This window comes from Callorhinchus milii, unplaced genomic scaffold (assembly GCF_018977255.1).
Source record: "Callorhinchus milii isolate IMCB2004 unplaced genomic scaffold, IMCB_Cmil_1.0 Scaffold25, whole genome shotgun sequence".
Lineage (NCBI taxonomy): Eukaryota > Metazoa > Chordata > Chondrichthyes > Chimaeriformes > Callorhinchidae > Callorhinchus > Callorhinchus milii.
In genome coordinates this window covers 4914831-4940524 of record NW_024704766.1, presented here as the reverse complement: position 1 = coordinate 4940524, position 25694 = coordinate 4914831, and the positions used below count along the sequence as shown (strand labels likewise).

Sequence of the window (25694 nt, the reverse complement as noted above, 5' to 3'; positions counted from 1 at the left end):
ACTGGAAATTGCGCCCAGCGGCGTCCCCACAAATCAGCCGTGAAACAATGTGGTTCCGCTTACTGGTGAGTGCTACAATCCTCCCTCCGCCCCGGAATTTCTGGACTGTGGTTCCTCTTGGAACGTTGCCATGTAATGGTAGAGGACGGTGCTGGGACGGGGACCTGGGAAGCTCAGTGCTCCGCTCACTGTAAACGGTGGCTCCACCTCCAGCTGTATGTTCTTCAGGTCTCTGCGTGGACAAAGTCATGATTACACCAACCTGTACTGGGATCAAGGCTGTGCTGGAGTGCACGTCGGGAGGACGTCCCAAGGCTCTGGACAGTCAGGTATTTGGACCCGAGCTGGGGGTTGGGTTCAGGATGGGGTGGAGGGTGGTGTGGGGGGGGTGTGTGTGTGGGGGGGATGGGATAGGAGGGTCACTGAAGGCTCGGTCGAAGAGTAGGGTCTTGAGTTGGGCCTTGAAGGAGGCGAGGGAGGGAGCGAGGCGAAGGGAATGTGGGCTGGAGATCCAAAGGGAATCTCCGCCTGCGTGCAGAAAGGCTAAAGGGCCGAATGCTGATGGTGGGATGGGTCGGTCAGGGGCACGAGGAGCAGGTCAGCGCCCGCTGAGGGGTGGGGGAAGAGAACCGGTTGGTATGGAAAGACCACGATCGCTGCGGTGGGTAGGGTTTACCACGTTTCCGTAACAAAAAAACTCACACGAGTTCCTGCTGAGCGCGACTCACCTGAGAACGTTTTTGCTGAAGGTGAACTTGGGTTCTGTGGAACAAAGTGGAGGGGTTGGAGTGAAGCGGGGTTTAACCCTTTGTAAGCTAATCGCGAGGGTGGCTGTTATTTCCCGCTAAACCTTTATGTCAGGAAATCCCCCTCTCCCCCACCCCGCGCCCCGGTTGCAAAGACACAGTGTGAAAACATTAGCCACTTTCTGATCTCTTGAGTCAGGACTCCAGATGACATTCCCCACGTTATCGGAGTTGGGTGGTGGGGGGGAGGGGGGCGCAGCGCTATATTGTTGGAGGTACCGTTAACCCCACGTCCCTTCCACCTGTGCGTGTGGACGTTAAACACAAGAGGTTCTCTAGGAGTCCTAAGTGCTCCAGGACCCTGCCTGGCGTGATATAAAATGGAAGTTGTTGTTGTGGTTGTTGTCCTGGCCGACAGATAATCAATCCCACTTCACGGCGCAAACTGGCCACCGCGTCCGCCTCTAGGAACAGTCACTACATGTGACGGCACTGTGGCTGTAGACCACTGCCCGAGATGTTGTACCAAACAGGTTTCCCCTGATGGGAACGAGCAAGTGTCACCGAGATGCGGCGAGGCGATGGGAGGGAGTGACGCAGGGAGACACCACACCTACTTGTCCAGCACCGTCCGCGTTTCCAACACCTGACAGCGAGGACACTCAGCACCACCAACGCCAGGGCCAGCAGACAGACAGACAGAATCACACCTCGCACGGCAATGGGGCTCCCAGCTGTCGGAACATACACGGTTAATACCAAATGCCCACTGTTAATATCAGACTATATAGAGGTGCCCACTGTTAATATCAGACTATATAGAGGTGCCCACTGTTAATATCAGACTATATAGAGGTGCCCACTGTTAATATCAGACTATATAGAGGTGCCCACTGTTAATATCAGACTATATAGAGGTTCTCACTGTTAATATCAGACTATATAGAGGTGCCCACTGTTAATATCAGACTATATAGAGGTGCCCACTGTTAATATCAGACTATATAGAGGTGCCCACTGTTAATATCAGACTATATAGAGGTGTCAGTGTTAATATCAGACTATATAGTGTTAATATCAGACTATATAGTGTTAATATCAGACTATATAGTGTTAATATCAGACTATATAGTGTTAATATCAGACTATATAGTGTTAATATCAGACTATATAGAGGTGTCACTGTTAATATCAGACTATATAGAGGTGTCAGTGTTAATATCAGACTATATAGAGGGATGAAGATCAGATGGGGTAACTGGTCACTCACTGTCTCCCCCCGCTGGCGCTACAGAAGTGTAATTGTTTGTTGTTGATGCTGTGCCATTCTGCGATCCCCAATTGCTGGTGTTCAGGGCCTGGGGGAGGGAAATAACCGGTGGCACCTCTGTATCCGAATCGGAATCTGAAACCAAGGGGAGACAGTTCAGGGCCATCTCCGACTAGCAGCAGCCTCGGGAAATACCGAGTTAAATCGCCTGTCGCGAGTTATTATTGTGATCATCGCACCAAATGATCAAATGTCATAATAATAACATCAAATAGGCGCTCGGTGTGCAGAGCAGGTTTGGCCAGACTCAGCCAGTGGGAGTGTCAACCGCAAGTACAGGAACATTAACCCTTTTTAGCGACCCTCTCCATCCCGAAACAGGCTCCCCCCCACCTCTTGCGCTTCCATCAAAATAATAATTCGGTCCCTCGATCCGCCGCGGTTTGCGGGACGCTGCTGTGCGCAATTGGCTGGCCGCAAAATACGCAGTCAATTCACTTTACCGCCTATCCTGTCGAGCGCTTTGAGACGTCTCGAAGGCGTGATGAGGCGCCGTATCAAATGCCAGGATTATCATTATTGTTGTTATCGTTATAAAGAATTAACGACCCTCTAAAAATATGGCTCTTCCACCCGCCGCCGGCCCCCCCTCCACCACCCGCTCCCAGCGCTGAGCCCAGGTCTTGATGCGGGGGCCCTATAACCCAGAAACTTCTGAGTACAAGGCCACGAGTGCGAGTTAGACTGCCCGAGGCTATCAACTGGAATCAATCAATCAATCAATCAAACTAAACCTTTAGCCAGACTGGGGAGAATATCACCACGTCAATACAATACACATTTACATTTAAATGGTCATCGCCTTTCACCCAAAGGAGGAATGTCCCAAAGGGCATAAACTGCTCGATGTTAAGTGCCTGCAATGCCTTAGGGAACCTGGTTAGTTCCCGAAGGTGGTAAGAATCCTTTCCCCCCCCAAAAAAAAGAATGATCACCAATAAACATTTGCGAGGAACTTCTCCCCATGTCAACTGAAGGCTCGCTGCTCTAATTCCCATTCCCTGCTCTGTCCCCATGGTGTCTGTGCTGGGGCTCGTTCCCCCACTGGAGCTCTCTACTCTAACCCCATTCCTTGCTCTCGCTCTCTCTCTCTCCCCATCGTGTCTCGGTGCTGGGGTTCGCTCCCCACTGGAGTTCTCTACTCTAACCCCATTCCCCCCCCCTCTCTCTCTCGCGCGCTCTCCCCATGGTGTCTGTGCTGGGGCTCGTTCCCCCACTGGAGTTCTCTACTCTAACCCCATTCCCCCCTCTCTGTCTCTCTCTCCCCATCGTATCTGTGCTGGGGTTCGCTCCCCACTGGAGTTCTCTACTCTAACCCCATTCTCCCCCCCTCCCTCTCTCTCTCTCTCTCTCTCTCCCCATCGTGTCTGTGCTGGGGCTCGCTCCCCCACTGGAGCTCTCTACTCTAACCCCATTTCCCCCCCCTTCTCTCTCTCTCTCTCTCTCTCTCTCTCTCTCCCCATCGTGTCTGTGCTGGGGCTCGCTCCCCCACTGAGCCGGATCACATCTTACCCATCCATGCAGGAAGCCTGACGGACGTGCAGCTCAACACTGTCACTCGCGTTTACTCTCTAACACCGAATAGCTCATGAACTGGTTCTCCCTGATTCCCCCTCTCAGTTAAGAACAAAAACAGGAATGTCTCAGGTGATTGAGCAGCAATGCAATTTGGCCAATAGCAAATTTCTGATTAAACTAATTCTTCCATTGGGGACAAACTCAAAACAGATACCCCCCCACCACCTCACTGCTGTCCCCCCTATGAGTGCTCTGGCCCTGAGCTGACAGATCTGTGTCTCTCAATTCCTTCCAAAACATTACTACTAATAATTATTATAATAATTAATTAATAATAGTTATTATAATAATAATTATGGTCACTTAATCCACAACTGTCTGTGGGACACTGCTCTGCCCAATTGGCTGCTTAGAGAACTCCAGTGGGGGAGCGAGCCCCCAGCACAGACACCATGGGGAGAGAGAGAGAGGGCAGGGAATGGGGTTAGAGTAGAGAGCTCCAGTGGGGGAGCGAGCTCCAGCACAGACACGATGGGGAGAGACAGAGCAGGGAGTGGGGTTAGAGTAGAGAGCTCCAGTGGGGGAGCGAGCCCCAGCACAGACACCATGGGGAGAGAGAGAGAGAGGGTAGGGAATGGGGTTAGAGTAGAGAGCTCCAGTGGGGGAGCGAGCTCCAGCACAGACACGATGGGGAGAGACAGAGCAGGGAGTGGGGTTAGAGTAGAGAGCTCCAGTGGGGAGCGAGCCCCAGCACAGACACCATGGGGAGAGAGAGAGAGAGCAGGCAATGGGGTTAGAGTAGAGAGCTCCAGTGGGGGAGCGAGCCCCAGCACAGACACCATGGGGAGAGAGAGAGAGAGAGGGAGAGAGCAGGGAGTGGGGTTAGAGTAGAGAGCTCCAGTGGGGGAGCGAGCCCCAGGATGGATTGCTCCATTGCAAATTTTTCTAATTCACTTGAGAGCTCTGTTCCGACCCCACAGTAAAGCAGAGGCCGCGAAATATCCTCATTTCTTTGAAGTCAAGGGGACTTCCTGTCCCAGAGCATACCGACAGTTTGGGATTCCACCTCACAGTTCCTCCACTCCCCCACCCCCAACCCCTCCACCCCCTCCACCCCCTCCCCAACCCCTCCCCCCCTCTCCTCACCCCCGCCCCCAAACCCCGCAATCCCACATAGGATAGTCAGGCTTCACACAAACACATCTGATGATGCTGACGCTTGTGTTTTTACAATGGTGCGTAAAACCATTCGACTCGGTTAAGTCATGTGGCTCTCAGTGGTTAAGAGCGCTCGCCTTGCAAACGAGAGGGACCTGGGTTCGATTCCCGGGCCAGGGAGTAACATTAGCCAAGTTTTGGGTCTAACCGACAAAAAAACAACAGCCCCGTGGGAGTAGACAGAGATAGAGAGAGAGTGTGTGAGAGAGAGAGAGACAGAGAGAGAGACAGAGAGAGAAAGGGAGCGAAAGAGATGGTGTGAGAGGAAGAGAGGGAGAGAGATGGCGAGAAACAGAGAGAGCGTGAGAGAGAGCGTGAGAACAGGAGAGTGTGCGATGGGCGACATGAACAAACCAGAAACCACTGTGAATTTTCAATAAGTCAACCAGAAAGCGAAAGAGAAAGAGAAAGCAGGTCGGAGGATCGGACCGGGTCAGCTCAGTCAGGGTGCGAGGTCTGAGCTCCGTCCCCGCCAGCTTCGCTCTCAGCCTTCTCTCACTTCCCGCTCAGTCAGCGCAATCCCTCTGCCGTTCCTGCCTCGTTAGTCAAGTGGCGGATCCCTCTCTGGGGTAATGACCCCCTCCACCAAAAAATAATTCGGTCACTCAATCCGCGAGAGATTGTGGGACGCTGCTGTGCGCAATTGTCCGCCCGCATTGCGCCCGCAAAGTACACAGCCGCTGCACTTTATATGTCCTGTGAAGCGCTTTGAGACGTGATAAGGCGCGGTAACAAATGCGAGGACTATTAATATTAATATTATTAGGGAGGGGGGGGGGGTGGGTATGCCAATCCGGGAGGAAATAGAAACGTTTTCAGGCCAAGGAGGAAGCAGAGAGAAAATTAAACGCGTTGACAATTTAAGAAAACATTCCAGAAGGACGAGTTGTGTCACCCGCCCAGAACTCTAGTCACCAATGAGCGAATCTCCGTGTTGGAATGGACAGATGTAGTTCAACAAACACCAGGAACACCGCCACACCCGGTTTCTGTGTCTACTGGTAAACACAACCGGACAAAGGACGTTCGTGACACAACCACCAAACTGCTGGTGAGGTGACAACGGTATCACCATCAGCCCCCCCCACCCCCCCCCCCCACCCACCACTAACACCCCCCCCCACCCCCCCGGCTCAGAGTCAAGCTCCGCCACTGTTAAGAGCTCTCTGAGGCTCTACCCAGTGTGGAGGGCGCGACATAAGTGGAAGTTGTTGTTGTACTGTAAAGTGTAGTGACTGTGTATTTTTTTGGGTGGGCGAAACAGAGCAGAGGTATCCCACGCACACTGAGTGACCGAATTACAACAACAACAACAAGAATTGCATTTGTTTAGCGCCTTTCACGTCGGGAGGACGTCCCAAGGCGCTGGCAGGGCAAATTATTCCGATTTATTTTTGTAAATAATAATAATAATAATGAGCCTTGCATTTGATACAGCGCTTTTCGTGTCTTCTCGACGTCTCAAAGCACTTCACAGAATAATAATAATAATAATCCTTGCATTTGATATAGCGCTTTTCACGTCGGGAGGACGTCCCAAAGCGCTTCACAGAACACACTGTAAAGTGAATTGACTGTATATTTGTGGGCGAACGCGGCAGCCAATTGCGCACAGCAATGTCCCACAAACAGTCGTGGATTGAAAATGACCAATTTATTATTTTTTGTTGTTTTTTTTTGGAGGGATTGTTATTATTATTATTATTATTATTATTATGATTATGATTATTATTATTATTATTATTATTATTATTATTATTATTATTATTATTATTATTATTATTATTATTATTATTATTTTTACCCCCGGAAAAGCCATCCGCCAATTGACTATCAACCAACTTCCTGGTAAACAGAGGCGTGTGCGTGTGGAGTAAGGTATCTTAAGCCCAATGTTATGCCCTGCCCGGCTCCTTCGCTTGGCGAGGTGAGGGCTCTAACCACTGTGTTACGGGAGGTCAAGTCAAATCACGTCCCAGTTGGCATTATCGCTCCGTAATCCCCAACTTCCCATAACAGTATCCAACTGATTCATCAATGACTCCCGGAATCCTGACCTGAAACACCCTTCCCGGTTTCCTCGGGGTAATCAGGTCATCAGCCCAGCTCGCACATGACTGTATTTACCCGTCACACATCCTGTTCCTTTTTCCTCTAATAATAATAATAATAATAGTAATAATAATAATAATCCTTGCATTTGATATAGCGCTTTTCATGTCTTCTCGACGTCTCAAAGCGCTTCATAGGATATACTGTAAAGTGAATTGACTTTATATTTTGTGGGGGAAACGCAGCAGCCGATTGCGCGCAGCAGTGACCCCACAAACAGCCGTGGGATTGAGTGACCATGTTATTCTTCTTTTCTTTTTTAAGAGGGATTATTATCCCCGGAAAAGCGATCCGCCACTCGACTAACAACAACAACAAATTATATTTGTATAGCGCCTTTCACGTCAGGTCTGGTCTGACAGCTGAGTCCCTACTTACTGTGATGTAATCAGAGGTGTGAGGAGTAAGGAGAATTGCCCACCATTTTGCCCGGCTGGGAATCGAACCCAGACCCTTTCGCTTGCCAGGCGAGTGCTCTAACCACTGGACTACGGGGAATACCACATCCTGATAAAGTAGAGCTCGGGGCTGGGGATGGGAGTGGGGGGAGTGTGGGGGGTCATACACAGAACGAGTTATGGGATGGAATTAATTCCAGTCTGTCGGATGCGTTGATTGCTGTTAAATGTATTGACCACCCCCACACCCACCTACATCTCAACCTTGGTCACTCCCCCCGCTCCCGTCTACCCTTCCCCCCCCTCCCCTCCCCTCCCCTCCCCTCCGTCCCGCCCTGTCCTGTCCCGTGTAGATGTGAGGGGTCACCCTCTCTGGTATCAGCACCAGGTCACAGCAATAACAATAATAATAGCCCTCGCAACTGATACAGCGCCTCATCACTTCTTCGAGACGTCTCAAAGCGCTTCACAGGATGTACAGTATTCCCGAAACTCTGGAACACTCAAACCCTCCCTCAATCCCTCCGCCTTGTCCCATTATTCAAAAGATCAGCTCATTCAGACACTTCAGCCCACATACTGATCCGGACCAAACTCCGTACCCACAGCTCCCCAGCTCTGGCCCGGGCTCCGCTGGTCCCCCATCACCCAAACGCATCGACTTCAAGATCCTCTCACTCTCGTGTTCAAATCCCTTCACTCTCTGGCACCTCCCTCCCTCCCTCCCTCCGGCCTCCTCACTCCCCAATCCACCACCCGGAACCTCCGCTCGACTGGCACCGGCTCCTGCTCATCCCTCGTATCCTCCGCCCCACCAGCGGAGATTGCCTTTCAGCCATTATGCCCCCGAAACTCTGGAACATTCTCCCTCAATCCCTTCGCCTTGTCCATCCCCACCCCTCTCCCCCTTTTCAAGTCCCGCCCGAAGACCTTCCTCTTCGACCGTGCTCCCCCCCCACCACCCCCCGGCTCAGAGTCAGGCTCCGCCACCGTTAAGCGCTCCGAGACTCTACCCCGCGTGGAGGGCGCTAAGTAAGTGCAAGTTGTTGTAGTTGTTGTAACTGTAAAGTTTAGTGACTGTGTATTTTTTTGTGGACGAAACAGGGCCGAGGGATCCCACACACACTGAGTGACCGAATTACAAGAAGAAGAAAATTACATTTATCGAGCGCCTTTCGCGTTGGGGGGGACGCCCCAAGTCACTGGCAGGGCAAGTTATTATGATTTATTTTTGGAAAAAGGGATTATTATTATTACCCCCTGGAAAAGCCATCCACCAATTGACTAACAACCAGCTTCCTACTCACTTCTGGTAAACAGAGGCGTGTGCGTGTGGAGTAAGGTATCTTAAGCCCAATGTTATGCCCTGCCCGGCTCCTTCGCTTGGCGAGGTGAGGGCTCTAACCACTGTGCTACGGGAGGTCAAGTCAAATCACGTCCCAGTTGGCATTATCGCTGCGTAATTCCCAACTTCCAGTATCCAGCTGATTCATCAATGACTCCCGGAATCCTGACCTGAAACACCCTTCCCGGTTTCCTCGGGGTAATCAAGTCATCAGCCCAGCTCGCACATGACTGTATTTGTCCTTTCACGTCAGGAGGACGTCCCAGGTCTGGTCTGACAGCTGAGTCCCTACTTACTGTGATGTAATCAGAGGTGTGAGGAATAAGGAGAATTGCCCAACATTTTGCCCGGCTGGGAATCGAACCCAGACCCTTTCCCTTGCCAGGCGACTGCTCTAACCACTGGACTACGGGGAATACCACATCCTGATAAAGTAGAGCTCGGGGCAGGGGATGGGAGTGGGGGGAGTGTGGGGGGTTATACACAGAACGAGTTATGGGCTGGAATTAATTCCAGTCTGTCGGATGCGTTCGTTGCTGTTAAATGTAGTGACTGTTGATTGTAAGGGGAAAGGGGCAGACGTTTTGCTCACGGCGGCGTCGCGCGCATCAATAACACGCTCACGCACACACTCGCGCGTCCACGCGCCCTCACGCTCGCACACGCGGATTCTCGCGCTCTTTCCACGTTGAAGCGTTTCAGAATTGCGGGGGTCCCCGGCACCCGACTGGACTGGTTCGGAGTCGCGTAGCTCTGTGACCCGTTGACTCCATACCGACCTGTCCGCGCTCCCTCAGCTCCGCGCGCTCCGGCCTGCTCCACGACTCTTCCTCCACTCCCACCCCTCTCCCATCGGTCCTTCAGCCTCTCTGCCCCCACCCCTTGGAATTCCATCCCAACTTCCCTCCGCCTCGCTCCCTCCCTCCCTCGTCTCCTTCAAGGTCCAACTCAAAACCCTTGTCACCTGTGCATCGCTCCCCCTCCCCAGTCTTGGTCGCTCTCCCTTTCTTATTTCTCTCTCTCTCTATCTGTGTGGAGTCCTGTAGCTCAGTGGTTAGAGCACTCGCTTTGCAAGCGAGACCTGAGTTCAATTCCCGGCAGAGGGCGAAACCTTGGGCAAGTTTCCTTACTCCACACAGAGCCTAATAATAATCCCTCCAAAACCAAAAACAATAATAAATTGGTCATTTTCAATCTACGACTGTTTGTGGGACATTGCTGTGCGCAATTGGCTGCCGCGTTCGCCCACAAATATACAGTCAATTCACTTTACAGTGTGTTCTGTGAAGCGCTTTGGGACGTCCTTCCGACGTGAAAAGCGCTATATCAAATGCGAGGATTATTATTATTATTATTATTATTATTATGTATCTGTCTCTCTCTCTCTCTCTCTCTTTCTCTCCCATTCTCTCTCCCTCTCCTTTTCCCGGCTTCGTCCTCGCTGCCTCCCTCTCCCGGTCTCACTCCAGGCTGAAGCCACGAAGAAGAAACCGCAAGGGAAACGGGGAACGGCCGACGGGGCAAAGAGAACCGAAATAATAATCTTCACCTTCGAACCATGTGCCTGGACAGAGGTCAAAACGCCCGAGGGAGCCTTGGACAATTAAGCGTCACATTTAGTGACTGTGTCTTGGCATGTGTGTGTGTGTGTGTCTGCTTGTCTGGGCTGGGAACATGCGTGTGCATGTTTTTCTGTGTTCTTCCTGCACATTTGCTTGCGTGGGCATGTGCGTGTCTGAGTCTCTGGGTGTCACCTCATCTCGTAACAATGAGAGGCAGATCTTAGCTGATTTCTCCCACATCAGGTGACCAGTAGTGAGTTGAGAGCAGAGAGTCAGAGAAGCCTAACTGCGTGTGTGTGTGTGTACGAGAGAGAGAGAGAGAGAGAGCGAGAGGAAGATTCCACCAAACTAACAAACCAGCAAAAATGCCGAGGAAACTGAACGAACAGGTAAGGAACTATCCCTCTCGATCTCTCACCACGGTTTAGAGTTTCTTTTTTTATTTTGCTGATCGGACTGACGTGGCGGCGTTCTCTGTTGTAGCGTCTGTGGGTTTGTGCTGTGGGTAGCGTCGCAGTTGATGCGGCGCCTTATCACGTTCGTCCACACCTCTCAAAGGGCCTCGAGAGAAATTACCCTGAGGTGCAGTGACTGTGTCTTTTGTAGGCGAAACCGTCTTGCGCATTAGCAACGTCCCCGCCAACGGCCAGAAAGCAAGGAACTGATTTTATCCGGGGATTGTCGGTCAGGTTATGGGAGAGAGAGAGAGAGAGAGCGAGAGCGAGAGAGATAGAGAGATACTCCATTCTCTTTTGGAATCGCGCCGCGGGATCTTAACGTCCGCCTGAACGGGGCACGGATGAGGAGGCTCGGTTTAGCATCTCATCCGAAGGACGGCGCCTCTTGACAATTCAGCGCTGCACTGGATTGCCGGCACGTCTTGTTCCCTTTAGCCGTGTGAGGATCTTGATCAGTTCTGTGATAAGGATCAAGTGGAGCCTGGCGAGGACTGATGTGATGGGGGTACGGAGTTTAGTGGGTGTGATAGGGGACCAGTGGAGCCTGGAGAGGACTGATGGAGGTACGGAGTTTGGAGCGGGTGGATACAGGTGACGGAGTTTTGAATGAGTTGGATTTTGGGGGCATAGAACCGGGGAGACCAGGGAGGAGGGCATTGGGATAGTCGAGTCGGGAGGTGATATAAGCGTGGACGAGGGTTGCATCTGTGTTGGGTGTAAGATACGGTCAATGTGGTGGAGGTGGAGGAAGGCGGCCCTGGTCGGGGACCGGATGGAGGAGAAAAAGGACAGCTTCGGATCGAACCTGTGGATCGAACCTGACGCCTCAGTTTCGTACAGGTTCAATAGGTCTGAGGGACAGGTTGAGTAGGTCAGAGCCACAGGAGAGAGGACATTGACAGCAGCCAAGGAGTATGACTTCTGTCTTGGACGACATGCGCTCATCCAGGCCTTGACGTCCGACAGACAAGCTGACAGAGCGTCCACTCCAGTGGATCTGGAGTCGCAGCTGGAGGAGGAGAGGTAGATTTATGTGTCATTCGCAAACATCTGGAAGTTTACCCCTTGTCTGGGGATGACATGGCCGAGAGGGAGCATGTAGCTGCGGAAGAGGTGGGGTCCAAGGATGGAGCACGGGGGTACACCATCGGTGATAACAACAACAACATTTACATACCGAGGGGGTAGCGCCCCAGAGCGCTTGATAGTGTGGAGGCGGGAGGAGAAACCTCGTGTTTCGTGCCTCTGTTTACCAGCAGTAACTAAGTGGAAACGCAGTTGTTTGTTAGTCGATTGACTTTCCGTGGATAATAATCCCTTCAAAAAAATAAAAGGAGTAATGTGTTCACTCGATCCACGGCTGTTGGTGGGTCACTGATGTGCGCAATTTGGCTGCTGCGTTTCACCCACACAATATGCAGTCAATTCACTTGACAGTGTATTCCGTGAAGCGATTTGAAGGCACTATATCAAATGCAAGGATTATTATTATTAACACTATTATTTAAAGCGTCTGCCTGTTTGGGTGGACGTTAATCCATTGCTGTTGCACAATTTCTGAGATTCCCGACATATGTCCTCACGCTGCTGGTGAGAAGGAAGGAACAGCGGTGGTAAACACGGAAGGATAGAGTCAGAGATTTGGGCGAAACCTTGGGCAAGTTTCCATACTCCACATGCTGCCTGATAATAATCCCTCAAGAATAATAAAGCAATAATAAATTGGTCGCTTCGATCCACGGCTGTTTGTGGGGACGCTGCTGTGCGCAATTGGCTGCCGCCTTTCGCCCACAAATATACCCAATCAATTCACCTTTACAGTGTATTCTGCGAAGCGCTTTCAGACGTCTCGACGTCTACATCAAATGGAGGGATCATTATTATTGTTATTATTTCTGCATTTGTCAGCCTTTAACTCTCACCACTCCCCGACCGCACCCAACACCAGTGAGATCGAATAGTCCTTCGCTTTCATATAATGTCACATAAACCATTCCCAGCCGGATCCTGATTAGCGTGGGAGTGAAACGGCCCGACACAAGCCCCAACGTAAATGAGCATTTTGCCTGCGGCGCAATGTTGGACGTTACGGGAGCTATACAAGTACAAGTTGTCGTTGTTGTGGCCAGCCAGCCAGAACACTGGGAGAAACTCCTGCTTCGTTTCGAACAGGGATCTCTACCAGGAAACAGACGGGTTATTTTTCAACCGGTGACTCTCCCAGTATGGTGTCACGCCCCAGCCTGCACTCATTGCCCTGAGGCACAAAGTCAACCTTTATTCGCAACCTATTGATTGTCAGGTGGACCCGGGTTTGATTCCCGGACGGAGCGAAACATTAGGCAGGTTTCCTTACCCCCCCCCCCCACACCCGCACAACACACGCTCACGCGCTTCTGTTTACCTGCGGCAAATAGAGACCCGGTTGTTAGTCCATCGTCGGATCGCTTTTAGGGGGTAACAATAATCTCTCCAGAAGAAATTATAATTTTGGTCACTCAATCCACCACTGTTTGTTGTGGGACACTGTTGTGCACAATTGGCCCACAATATACAGTCAATCCACTTTACAGTATATTGTGTGAAGTGCTTTGAGCCGCATTTATTTATTTATGTGTTTATTTATTGATTGATTGGTTAATCCTTGTACACCAACCACAGAAAGTCAGTGTCCAGGTACAGCAATCAGTTTGGAAGGCTAACGGCATGACAGCGTTTATTGCAAAGGGGGTCAGAGTACAAGAGGAGGGAAGTCTTACTGCAACTGCATAGGGCCTTGGTGAGACCGTACCTGGAATATTCTGTGCAGGTTTGGTCTCCTTATCTGAGAAATTCTAATAATTTATAAAATATAGTGTAAAAAAAAAGGACGCCTACTCCTATTTATTATGCTCTTATTGCCTTAATGATGTGATAAGGCGCTACATCAAAGGTGAGGGTAGTTATGGTTAATAATATTATTATTGCCCAGAGCCGAGGGTGTGGCTGAACCACGGGCTGACACACAGAGAGCTGCCTGTGTCTGCGTTAGAGTCTAAGTTTAGCAACACCAGGACTTAAACGAAACCCGGGCAGGATGCAGGGCTTGTGGTTAGGGAATGGGAACAAGGACAAGGGAACCGAAGAGACCACACAGCCTCTGTTTCCCTACGCCACGCACCTCTGCTTACCGAGCAGTACGTAGGAACCCGGTTGTCAGTCGATTGGTAACCATCCCTTCCAACACATTTCGGAAAAAAAAAACCCAATAGGAATAATGTGCTGACTCGATCCACCACTGCTCTGCGGGACACGGCTGTTGCACAATTGGCTGCCGCGCTTTGCCCACAAAATGTCCACTCGCTAACCTTTACGGCATATTCCGTTCCGTGAAGCGCTTCGAGGAGTCTGAAATGCGAGAACTGTAAAGCGAATCAGCAAATCAGTGGCCGGACTGCACTGTCAGAGCAAAAAACACGTTTGAAATTGGAAGCGTTTAATAATTAACGTGTAGTTTGTGTGATTACTGGGGAAGCGGGCGATGGTTAGTGTCAGATTACAAGAGCAGGTTAGACACCCTGTTCAACCTGTTCTGCTTTCCTACGTTACACGACTCAGTTTGGGGGTCATGTTGATTGTTCCTCAAGAGGGATGGGGGCTGGCGGTCACTTACACACCCACACACACACACACACACACACTCAACTCTCCCACACTCACCGCTCCCACATACACCAATACACACCTCTCCCATATACACACACACACACATACCTCTCTCTCCTCTCTCCCTACACATACAGGTAGTACACACACTTCACCCATACCTCTCCCACACACACACATACCTCTTCTAAATACTCGTACACACACACACACACACACACAGCTCTCCCACACAGACACACACACACACACATGGCATCTGTTGCTCTCCCAGTGGGGTGGCACCCTGGGTCTAGACAGGTGCTGGCGTCTCCAATGATAGATTTCACTGCGAATCTGGCTCCTCGCAAAGCCAAGTGTACCCGGTTCTGACTGGTAAGTGGCTTGGATTTGACTAGGAGCTGTGTTGTTAACACGGGGACCATCTGAGAACTACTCCTACATCCGTGGGGCTTCCCTTCTACACTTCCCCATCTGAACCCTGCAGCCCATTCCCTCCTCCCCCACATCTCACCCTCATTCAGTTCCTCATTTTTCTAAAGTTAGGCTCCAGTGAAGACATAGTCAGCTTTCTGTGTGTCTACCTGTGGCTCAATAATAATAATAATAATCCTTGCATTTGATATAGCGCCTTATCACGTCTTTGAGATGTATTGACCCACCTCATCCCAGCCGCCAATCCCCCCATCCCACCCGCTATTCTACCCGAACCCTCATTTCCTCCCCAGCCACCCATCCCATTCCCACGTAACGTTCCCTATCTGAGGCTGAGAGAGTAGAGTCCAAGGTGTGGTGTACAGTAAAACCAATCAGTGCACATTGTTCCCAATATTCTATATACTTCCTTCCTTCCTTCCTTCCTCCCTTCCTCCCTCCCTCCCACCCTCCTCGTCCCTCTCTATTCCTTATTCCCTCTCCCCCTGCACCCAGGTCAGGACTCTTTCCCTTCCTGGATTTCTCCGCTTCATTCCACAAATTTTTAGTGATTTCTTTTCCCGATCGTTTTGGAATCTTTTTTGTTACTTCTTCCTTCTTTCTACTGGAGGTAAAGATCCATCTCCTCTTCCAAACCCACTTGTGTTTGTTCCCCTGCTCTCCCCCCACCGCCCCCATCCACCCCAACCCGCGTCCATCCGTGCTGGTGCGCACTCCCCCACCGGAGCTCTCTGTTCGTGGTGAGAGCACTCGCCTCGCAAGCGAGAGGACCCGGGGTTCGATTCCCGGGGGCGGGGGGGGGGGGCGAAATGTTGGGCGAGTTTCCTTACTCCACACGTCTCTGTTCACCGAGCAGTAAGTAGGAACCCGGTTGTTAACCAATTGCTTTTCCGGGGGTTAATAATCCCTTGAAAAGCAAAGTAAGATTAAAAACATATCGACGAGTGTCTGTGGGACGCCGCTGTGCGCAATTGGCTGCTGCATTTTGCCCACAAAATATGCAATCAGTTCACTTTACAGTCTTTCCTGTGAAGCGCTTTGAGACGTCTCGAAGATGTGATAAGGCGCTGTATCGAATGCGAGGGTTATTATTATTAATTCAATTTCCTGCTCTCTCCCCATGGTGTCTGTGCTGGGACTCGGTCCCCCACTGGAGCTCTCTACTCTAACCCCATTCCCTGCTCTCTCCCTATCACAGCCATGTTAATGTCTACCGAGACGGGTGGCCATTTTGACGTTATAAAATGAACCGTTTGTTAGCTGTGAGGTTGAGTGGAATGTGTTGTCAGAGTAGGTGTTCGGCGTGAACACGCACTGGATACTCTTCGGGTGACAGGACTCGATGAACGGCTTTGCCTTTGGGTCCGTGGTGGAGGAGAGATAGAGAGCGAGAGAGAGAGAGGGAGAGAGAGGAAGAGTCTCACTGTCTTTCACCCCATGTTCTAGAAACTGCACGGCAGTGTATCGGAACAGGACTCCACTGAATATTGTACCTACGATCCTCCAAATTCAGCCATCCCGCTGAATCCAGGTAAGAAACTCGCTGCTCACTCCCCAACCCACTACCCTCCGCCTCCCCTCGACCGGCGCTTGTCTCCCGCTTGTCTCTCATGCCCTCCGTTCCACCATCGATGGCCGAGCTTCCAGACACTACCCCCCCGCCTCGACCCTTCCCTCCTTCCCTATCTTCAGATCGCACCTGAAGACCATTCCTCTTTGACCGCCCCCCCCCCCACCTCCCCTATTTCCCCCCCACACCCCGCGTGAATGAGTGGGTGGAGGGGGGGAGAGGGCGCTGTGTAAATGCAAGATGTTGTCGTTGTCGTTGGGGTCGGAAATTTCCACCGGGATTTGCACGCACCACCCCAACGCCTTTCCCCCCCACCCCCCCCAACCAACCACCACCACGTACGCCGTGCCCCCATCTCCTCGGCAAAATAATGCCCGGAATGGATGCAAAGGAGCTCTCGGCACAGTGTGCGGTGAACGGGTTAATCAGTCAGTCAGAGACGGGTTATCGGTTCTGGCGATCGCTGACTAACGTCACAGGTGGAGTTTAACTCTCGATTGTCACGTTGGTGGTTTACTCGTTGACCTCCAGAGATTGGCACCTGACGCTATCAGGAGGCCGGGGGGGTGGGGTGGGGGAGGGTGGCAAAGTGGGTGTGATTGGGTGGGGGTGGGGGGGGGAGCAGGGAGGGGGGGCAAGAGGGGAGGGGAGCAGGTCCAGAGACCGAGCTTGAGATGGAGCTGTGACTCTGAGCTGAGATATTGAAGCGAGCGACAGTCAGTGACCTGTCGGCTTTTGCCTCAGGGTTTCTGCCCGAGAGCATGAACAGGATGAAGATGACGAAGAGGAAGATAGTGATTACGACGCTCTTGGTCCTGACGGTGCTGGCCATCATCGGTATCTCCATCTACTTCGGTGAGTGTCAGCTCGTCCCCAGGCTTCACCCCACCCACCCACCCACCCACCCACCCACTCCTCCCTCCCATTGCCTTCCCCACCCTCTGTCCCCTTCTACCCTTCCCTGCACCCTCTGTCCCTCCACCCACCCTCTGGCGGGGCAGGGAGGCACTGCTTGGTCTGACATCCCACTCTCTCTCTCTCTCTCTCTCTCTGTCTCGCAGTGAAGGTACTCCTCGACACCAACTACTTTTTCTGCGTCAAGTCCTTCAAGTTCATCTCTCTGGAGGCGCAGTGCAATGGGGTCTCGGACTGCATGGACAGCGAGGACGAGATGAACTGCGTCATCAACATCACCTTCACCGGGGAGTTCCCAGGTAAACACAACGACAACAACAACAAATTACATCTGTCCAGCGACTTTCACACCAGGAGAAAGTCCCAAGGCGCTGGGATCTGCACCCGAGAGCCTGTGGTTGGGATCAGGAGGGGTGGAGGGCGGAGAGGGGGAATGAGGGTTGACCGAAGGCGCGGTCGAAGAGGAGGGTCTTGAGACGGGTCTTGAACTGGGCAAAGGAAGGGGGTGAAGCGGAGGGACTGCGGGATGGAGCTCCAGAAGGTGGGGGCCTGGTCCTGTGTCTTGGCCAACAGTCCCCCAAATAAAATTGGTTACTCACTCGCGATTGTGGGGGACGCTGCTCTGCGCTAAAGTACGTCCTGCGAAGCGTCTTGAGACGTCTCAACGGCGTGATGAGGCGCTGTGGGTCCAAAGCAATTCTTGTCGTCGTCGTAATAACGGTAATAATCCCTGCGTTTTTATACAAGCGCCTGATCACGTCTTCGAGACATCTCAAAGCGTTTCACAGGGTGTAGTGACTGTGTATTTTGCGCCAGCCAATTGCCCACAGCAGCGTCCCGAAAACAGTGGGGGAAATCGAGCGGCCCAAGTTATTATTTATTTGTTTTGGGGGAGGAGGAGGAGGACGACGACGATGATGACGATGATGCAGTGTGACATTTTCCTGCTGTGTCTTTCAGTGAGAATTTCCGGAGCGGACTCTATCTTGGAGGTGTATAACTCTGAGAGCCGGACCTGGAGGCCCGTGTGCTACAAGGACTGGGATGAGAAACTGGCTCAAGCCACTTGCAAACAACTGGGACATTCCAGGTAAGTCCCCACGCGGAGCCTTGTGGTCCGGTTTGATTCCCGGCCGGGCGGGCCGGACGGAACGACTGGCGAGTTTCCTTCCTCCGCGCGCCTCCGGTTACCTGGCGGCCAGCAGGAACCCGGTTGTCAGTCGACTGGTGGATCGCTTTTCCGGGAATAATAATCCCTTCAAGGATAACGATGACAATAACTCGGTCACGTCAATCCGCGACTGTTTGCGGGGACGCTGCCGGGCAAAACTGGCACAAAATACACAGTCGCTACACTTTACAGTGAAGCGCTTTGAGACGTCTCGAAGACGTGATAAGGCGCAATAATCGAATGCCAGGATTATTATTGTTGTTGTTGTTGTTGTCCCAGAGACTCGAGGAGAAATAACTGCGCAGAGAAAATTTTCTGCCAGGCTGCTGGCTCCATCTAGTGACTGTGGAAGCCTGTGGCCTCAAAGCACTTCACTGTAAAGTGGAGTGACTGTGCATATTGTGGGCGAAACGTAGCAGTTTGCTATCGCCACCCAGTGTCGGAACACGGTGCTGCAAGTACTTTGAGGCCGCTCGGTGTAGTGACTGTGCGCGGTTGAGCTCAGAAAGGAGCGATTTCTCACCACCGGCCGCGTAGTCCTCGAGGTCTATCCAGGAAGAGTGAGCAGAACCCTCAGCCGCGGTTACATCGTGACTAGTTATGGCTAATGGAGACCTGGAGCTCAGGGGTTAGAGCGCTCGCCTCGCAAGTGAGATCTGGGTTCGATTCCCGGGCAGAGGGAAAGGTTGGGCAAGTTTCCTTACCCACACGCCTCTGTTTACAGCAGTAAGTAGTTAGTCGATTGGCGGATCGCTTTTCTGGGGGTAATAATGTGTTCAAAAATCAAACAATAAGAAGAATAATTTGGTTACTTCCATCCACGGATGTTCGCGGGGACGCTGCTGAGCGCAATTGGCTGCTGCGTTTCGCCCACAAAATATACAGTCACTTCACTTTACAGTGTTATCCTGTGAAGCGCTTTCAGACCGTCTCGAAGACGTGATAAGGCGCTGTATCAAATGCCAGGATTATTATTATTATTATTTTTATTATGGCTCGTTACAGTTAGTAACCGCTGTGTTATTGCAGGCACCAGGAGTTGGTCAGCCGTCCGGTGCCAATGCTGTCGGTCTCTGTCTTCGCTATGATCGACATAAGCAAAGACTACGCCCAGAAGTCAATCCAGTCGATACTGAGGGACGGGTGCGTACAATCCTCCAACCCCCCCCATTTTGTCCCATTTCCCCATCTCCCATCACCCCATCTCCAACTCCCACTCCTCCCATTGCCTCCAATCCATCTCTCGCACACCCCTTCCCACCCCCTCCCCGCCCCCACTGTCCCCATCCCTCATTTTCCCCCATCCTCAGGAACGGGGAGAGGGGCAGGAATGGTGTGGGGGGGGGGGGGGGGGGAATGTGGCCAGAGGGGAAAGTGGGGGTTGGGAGGCGAAGGGATGCAGGGAGCGCTGGGAGATGGCCGAACAGCTTCGTTGTGTGCGGTGACTCTCTGGGGTTTCCTGAAATTCTGTATCTCTCTCTCTGTAGGTCCTGTTCTGACAAGAAGGTCGTATCCCTGGTTTGTGAACGTAAGTGTTTGATTGGCCCCCGAGGGAATGGCGGGGCAGCCTGGCTCACGGAGTAACAGAGAGGGGGACGTTTGGGGGGAAGGGGTTGTGGGGGATCAAACACAGGCAGCTGACCTCTGGCAGTGATGTGTCGTTCCCGAAGATTACTCTCAATTTTCACGTTGTTTTCCTGTAAAAGTCTATGGCTACACATACACACACACACAGACACACACACAGATACACACGCACACGGACACACACACACACGCGCACATAATCACGTAGACACAGACACACACACACGCACACAAAAAAAGGACTTTGACAAACTAAGGATGAATTTCTGGAGGTGGTGGGGGGTGGGAAGAGGGGGTGCGATGGGCTGAATTGATTGATGTTGATTGACCGATTTTCGCCCACAAAATATACCGTGGCTCCACTTTACAGTGTATTCCGTGAAGCGCTCTGAGACGCCTCAATGAGGGGCCGCAACAAATGTAGGGAATATTATTAATGAGGCTTTTCCCCGTGTCCCAGAGTGTGTCAGGAGTGGGGAGGAGCGGATTGTGGGTGGCAATGACGCGTACATCGATAACTGGCCCTGGCAGGTCAGCCTGAAATACAAGGACCAACATCTGTGCGGAGGAAGCATCTTAAACTCCCAGTGGATTGTCACAGCCAGTCACTGCTTCTCCAAGTAAGTCCCCCCCCCACCCCCCCCCCTCGCTCCCGCTCCTTCCCCCTGTACGATTCGCTTACACGTCCCTTTTTCCGGGGGGTAATAATTTCCTTCAAACCCAAATAATAATGATAATAATAATGGTCGTTCAATCCAAGATTGTTGTGGGCGATTGGCCGCCGGGTTCCGCCCACAAAATACGGAGCAACTGCACTTTGCAGTGTATTCCGTGAAGCGCTTTGAGGTGTCTTGAAGGCGTAAAAAAGCGTTCTGTCAATTGCGAGGATTATTATTGTATCATGTTCTCAAATACCTGACCCCGCAGTGCAGTAAAAGCCGACACAAATTCTTTCAATCAATCGATATTTATTCGTGCGAATTGGCAAGGTTAAGCAAGTTACAACCGGCTAATCAACTCAGCGTAAGGCTCAACATATATTCAGTACAATTCACGTCAAGCAAACGTGGCCAGACCGATGTCGTGGAGGAATATGATACAAACCAGTACTCAACCATAGTGGTATAACCATAATAATCCTCGCATTTGGTACAGCGCCTTATCACGTCTTCCACAAACAGTCGTGGGTTGAGTGACCAATTTATTATTATTATTCTTTTCTTATTACCCCCGGAAAAGCGATCCGCCGATCGACTAACAACCGGGTCCCTACTTATTGCCGGTAAACAGAGGCGCGCGGAGTGAGGAAACCTGCCCAACGTTTCGCCCTGCCCCGGGAATCGAACCCAGGTCCTCTCGCTTGTGAGGGACGAGCGCTCCAACCCCCGAGCTGCAGGACTCCACGAGCTTGTGTTACGGGGTTAGCCCGAGGCCAATTCCCTAGACGCGCGCGAGTGCACGCGCGTGACCGCAGCTCTCTGGCACCGAGGGGATTCACGGTAACCGTGTGACCGCAGGGAACACGACCAGATCCAGCTGTGGGAGGTCTACGTCGGAACCGAATATCTCAAGAGCGGCGGACGGACCTTCCGGGTCGGCAAAATAATCACCAACGGACAGTTCGACGACAACGACAACGATTATGACATCGCTCTGATCAAGCTGAAGTCTGCGCTGCCTTACACAGGTCAGCTCCTGTCCACAGCCCTTCCTCGGCACTGACTCGGAAAAAGTGCGGCAGGGAACGTGTATCCCGCTCGTCCCCCCGCGCCCTCCGCTCCACCATCGGAGGCCGCGCTTTCAGTCACTACGCCCCCGAAACCCAATCCCTCCTCCGCCTTTCCCCCCTTCCTGCCCCATCTTCAGGTCGAGCCTGAAGACCTTCCTCTTCGACTGTGCCTACGGTCACCTTCCCTATTCCCCCCACCCCCCCCCTCACTGGCTCAGCGTCGAGCTCCGCCACTGTTAAGCGCTCCGAGACTGTATCCTGAGTGAGGGGCACTGCGTTCTCGCAAGTTCTCGCTGTATTTTGTGGGTAAACAAAAGCAGCCAAAGGACCGCAGCCGATAGAGAAAGAAACTCCATTCTCATTTCAAATGGTGTCTTTAATGTCCACACACACGCACAGACACACACACACACATCTAGATACACACACACAGACACACATACACACACACAGCTTCGCTGAAATCCCGATCACAACACTAACGGCACTTGATATCCGATCTCTTCACCGCTCTCCAGGTCCGTCACTCTCTTGCCCCCCTCTCTCTCTCCGCAGAATACATCCGGCCGATTTGTTTACCGAACTACAACACACCGATTAGCCCCAACCAGGAGGCATGGATTACCGGCTGGGGCCACACCAAGCAATCCGGTAATGATCGCTCACGACAACTCCACGTTTACAGCTTGTCACAACGTCACGGCATTGTAGAGGAGCTTTACTGTGTCTCTAACCCTGACCTGGGAGTGTGGACGCACAGTGTAGAGGAGCTTTACTGTGTCTCTAACCCTGACCTGGGAGTGTGGACGCACAGTGTAGAGGAGCTTTACTGTGTCTCTAACCCTGACCTGGGAGTGTGGACGCACAGTGTAGAGGAGCTTTACTGTGTCTCTAACCCTGACCTGGGAGTGTGGACACACAGTCCAGAGGGAGCGTTACTGTGTCTCTAACCCTGACCTGGGAGTGTGGACACACAGTGTAGAGGAGCTTTACTGTGTCTCTAACCCTGACCTGGGAGTGTGGACACACAGTGTAGAGGGGCTTTACTGTGTCTCTAACCTGCGCTGTGGCTGACCTGGGGGAGTTTATTCTGAGCTGTTGTTCACACAGGGAAAGGGTCGGATGTGCTGCAGAAAGCCAGTGTTTTGGTGATTGACCGGATCACGTGTAACCAGAGGGAGGTGTATGCTGGGCAGATCACACCCCGCATGCTCTGCGCTGGCTTCTTGGAGGGCAAGGTGGACGCCTGTCAGGTACTGAGAATAACAGCCCATATTAATGATCCGCCTCGCTGGCCAGCAGCCATCCAGCTCCTTCATTCTCATGAGTCAGAAAAGACTTGGTTGGCCTCTCTTCACACAGGCTGTGTAGGGGCGAGGCAGGCGGGAAGAAGGGAGGGAGGTGAGGGGGCTGTAGAGTAAGACAAACATATTTTATAAACCAAATTCGGGGACACGTATAACACCACGCAAGCAAGAGGACCCGGGTTCGATCCCCGGGCAGGCAGGGTGAAACCTTTGGCAAGTTTCCTTACTCCACACACACGCCCCTGTTCACCGGCAGTGAGTAGGAACCTGGTTGTTAGTCGATTGACGAATTGCTTTGAGGGGGATATTAAACGCTCCAAAAAAATAATAATTTGGTCACTCAATCCACGGCTGTTTGCTGGACACTGTGCGTGTGCAATTGGCTGCCAGGTTTCGCCCACAAAGTATACAATCAATCCAATTTACAGTGTATTCTCTTTTGAGGCGTCTTGAAGACGTAATGGGGCGCGATATCGAATGCAAGGAATATTATTATGACAGCTATTCCAGTCCTGCACAGAGGGTATTCGAGTGTCGTTTTATTTAAAGTATGTTATTAAGTTGTTTCGGTTTAAGTTGTTGCTGACGTGCCCGTGTGCTTGTGTGTGTTTGTGTGTGTTGGCAGGGAGACAGCGGAGGTCCGTTATCTTACCACAGTGACATGTGGCGGCTACTGGGGGTGGTAAGCTGGGGGAGGGGCTGTGCTATCCCTAACCGCCCTGGGGTCTACGCCAACATCAGCTTCTTCCTCGACTGGATCTACCACGTCATGCAGGTGAGTGGGAGCCGGGAGCCATCAAGGGGAGGGGGAGGGGAGGGGGTTTGAAGTAGGAGGTAATAAGAACATAAGCATTTGCTGGCGAAAGAAGACCAAGGTCCATCCAGTTCGTGTTGCACAGTCCTGGCAGTCGCTTGACATGTCGTGTCCCAAGACTATATAGTGTATCCCCCAGATATTATTTTCCAGCAGAAATCCATCTCATTTGCTCTTGAAACAACAACACTTTCTGCTTCCACCGTCCATCTCCCTAGGGAGCCTGTTCCATAAGTTTTACTACTCGCTCACTGAAGTAGTGTCTCCACGGATTTGTCCTGAATTTACCCCCCAGTTTCAATCGCAGGCCGTGTCCTCTGGTTCTACGGTTCAGTACAAGATAAAACAACATAGAATAACTCACCCCCACCCCCACTGGGAGTGAGTCATCAGCCGGTATGGGTAAGGGGTAATGGGGGGAGGCTATACATAGAATAACCCACCACTCCAGGGAGCAAATTCCTAGCGGGATTCATAATTGGGGGGGGGGGTTCACGGATGGCCTGGGACAGATTGGGAGGGGCTGGGGAGTGCGGGCGTATTGAGTGGTTCAGGTTGGGCGCTGGTGCAGAATCTAAACATAGGCAAGGAATTACTGGCGTATTTCCCTGAGGTCTCACTGTACGTAATGGATCTTGGTAGTGAATACCCAGCTGGAGTATCCGGGATTAGGGGGGGGTTATATATAGACTAACTCCCCGCCTACCATTCCATGGGATTGAATAGCAGGAGGGATTGAATCCAGGTTGGGGGAGGGCGCGGAGGGGTAGTATTTGAGTCCTGTAGCTCAGAGGTTAGAGCACTCGCCTCGTAAGCGAGAGGACCCGGGTTCGATTCCCGGGCAGGGGCGAAATGTTGGGCGAGTTTCCTTACTCCACACGCCTCTGTTTACCCAGCAGTAAATTGGAACCTGGTTGTTAGTCGATTGGCGGATCGCTCCCCTCAAGAAAAAAAGAGTAATAACTTGTTCACTCAATCCATGACTGTTTGTGGGACGCTGCTGCGCGCAATTGGCTGCTGTGTTTTGTCCCCAAAGTATGCAGTCAATTCACTTCATAGTATATTCTGTGAAGGGCTTTGAGACGTCTCGAAGACGTGATAAGGCGCTGTATCAAATACAAGGATTATTATAATAATTATTATTATTACCTCCTGTGTTGTCAGTCGTAGAAGTGAGCAGGAGGCCACGGGACAAGATGGGATGGGATGAAGATGGTCACCGCGTTCTGGCGGATGTGTTGAAAGACGTCAACTTTGTGCACTTTATCCGCAAAAGTCCGGATCCGTCAGGCAGGGGCAGACGCCTTGTCTGTGCCTTGTGCCCGCTCTACCATCACCTGAGGGCGAGAGCGTGCAGCCAGGGGCTGCCTCTGTGCCACACTGACCCACACTGAACTCAACTCAACTGACCTCCACTCCATTTCAGCCGATGACTTTTCTGAGCGAATCAGGTCTGGTCAGTAAAGGAATTCATGCGAGCATCCACACGGAACACTTGCTGAGAATCCTTCTCCCGTGTCAGGACGTTCCCTTTCCCAGCAGTGAAATCTGCGACGTTTCTTGTAATAATTATCACGTGAAGAAAAGTGGGTTCTGAAACTTTCTGCGGCTTTCTCTCCAACTTGTCCCTCTCTGTGCCATTGTCTCCCTGGGTCTGTGTCCCCGACTGTGACTGTCTGGGTCTGTGCGTGTGTGTGTAACTGGGGCCAGGAAAGCTGTCAGTCCGTTACAGTCTCACGCTGTGGTCAGATATTTTGCTAAATTTGCACTGAATTTTTTTGCTAAGATATTGAATAAATTGTGTGTTTGATCCACTGTCAATGTTATCGAATGG

The 25694-nt window shown here is 51.8% G+C and overlaps 1 protein-coding gene and 1 non-coding gene across 3 annotated transcripts; both read left to right on the top strand.

Moving 5' to 3' along the window:
• Nucleotides 1–10279: 10279 nt before the first annotated feature.
• LOC103180325 (transmembrane serine protease 4) lies at nt 10280–25675 on the top strand. 2 transcript variants are annotated; one of them, XM_007896114.2, is made up of 13 exons: nt 10280–10618; nt 16214–16298; nt 17082–17192; nt 17399–17551; nt 18213–18342; nt 19453–19566; nt 19911–19951; nt 20471–20630; nt 21528–21697; nt 22295–22390; nt 22850–22992; nt 23672–23821; nt 25025–25675. In XM_007896114.2, exons 1-13 carry the CDS (start codon nt 10595–10597, stop codon nt 25028–25030), a joined length of 1383 nt encoding a protein of 460 aa, XP_007894305.1. In that variant the 5' UTR covers nt 10280–10594; the 3' UTR covers nt 25031–25675. The 2 variants fall into 2 exon arrangements, with proteins under 2 accessions (XP_007894305.1, XP_007894306.1); XM_007896115.2 differs by lacking the exon at nt 10280–10618 and adding an exon at nt 14586–14707.
• On the top strand, nt 24638–24710 carry trnat-cgu. Its single transcript has one exon. It is a non-coding gene; the product is annotated as a tRNA-Thr (tRNA).
• Nucleotides 25676–25694: the final 19 nt, after the last annotated feature.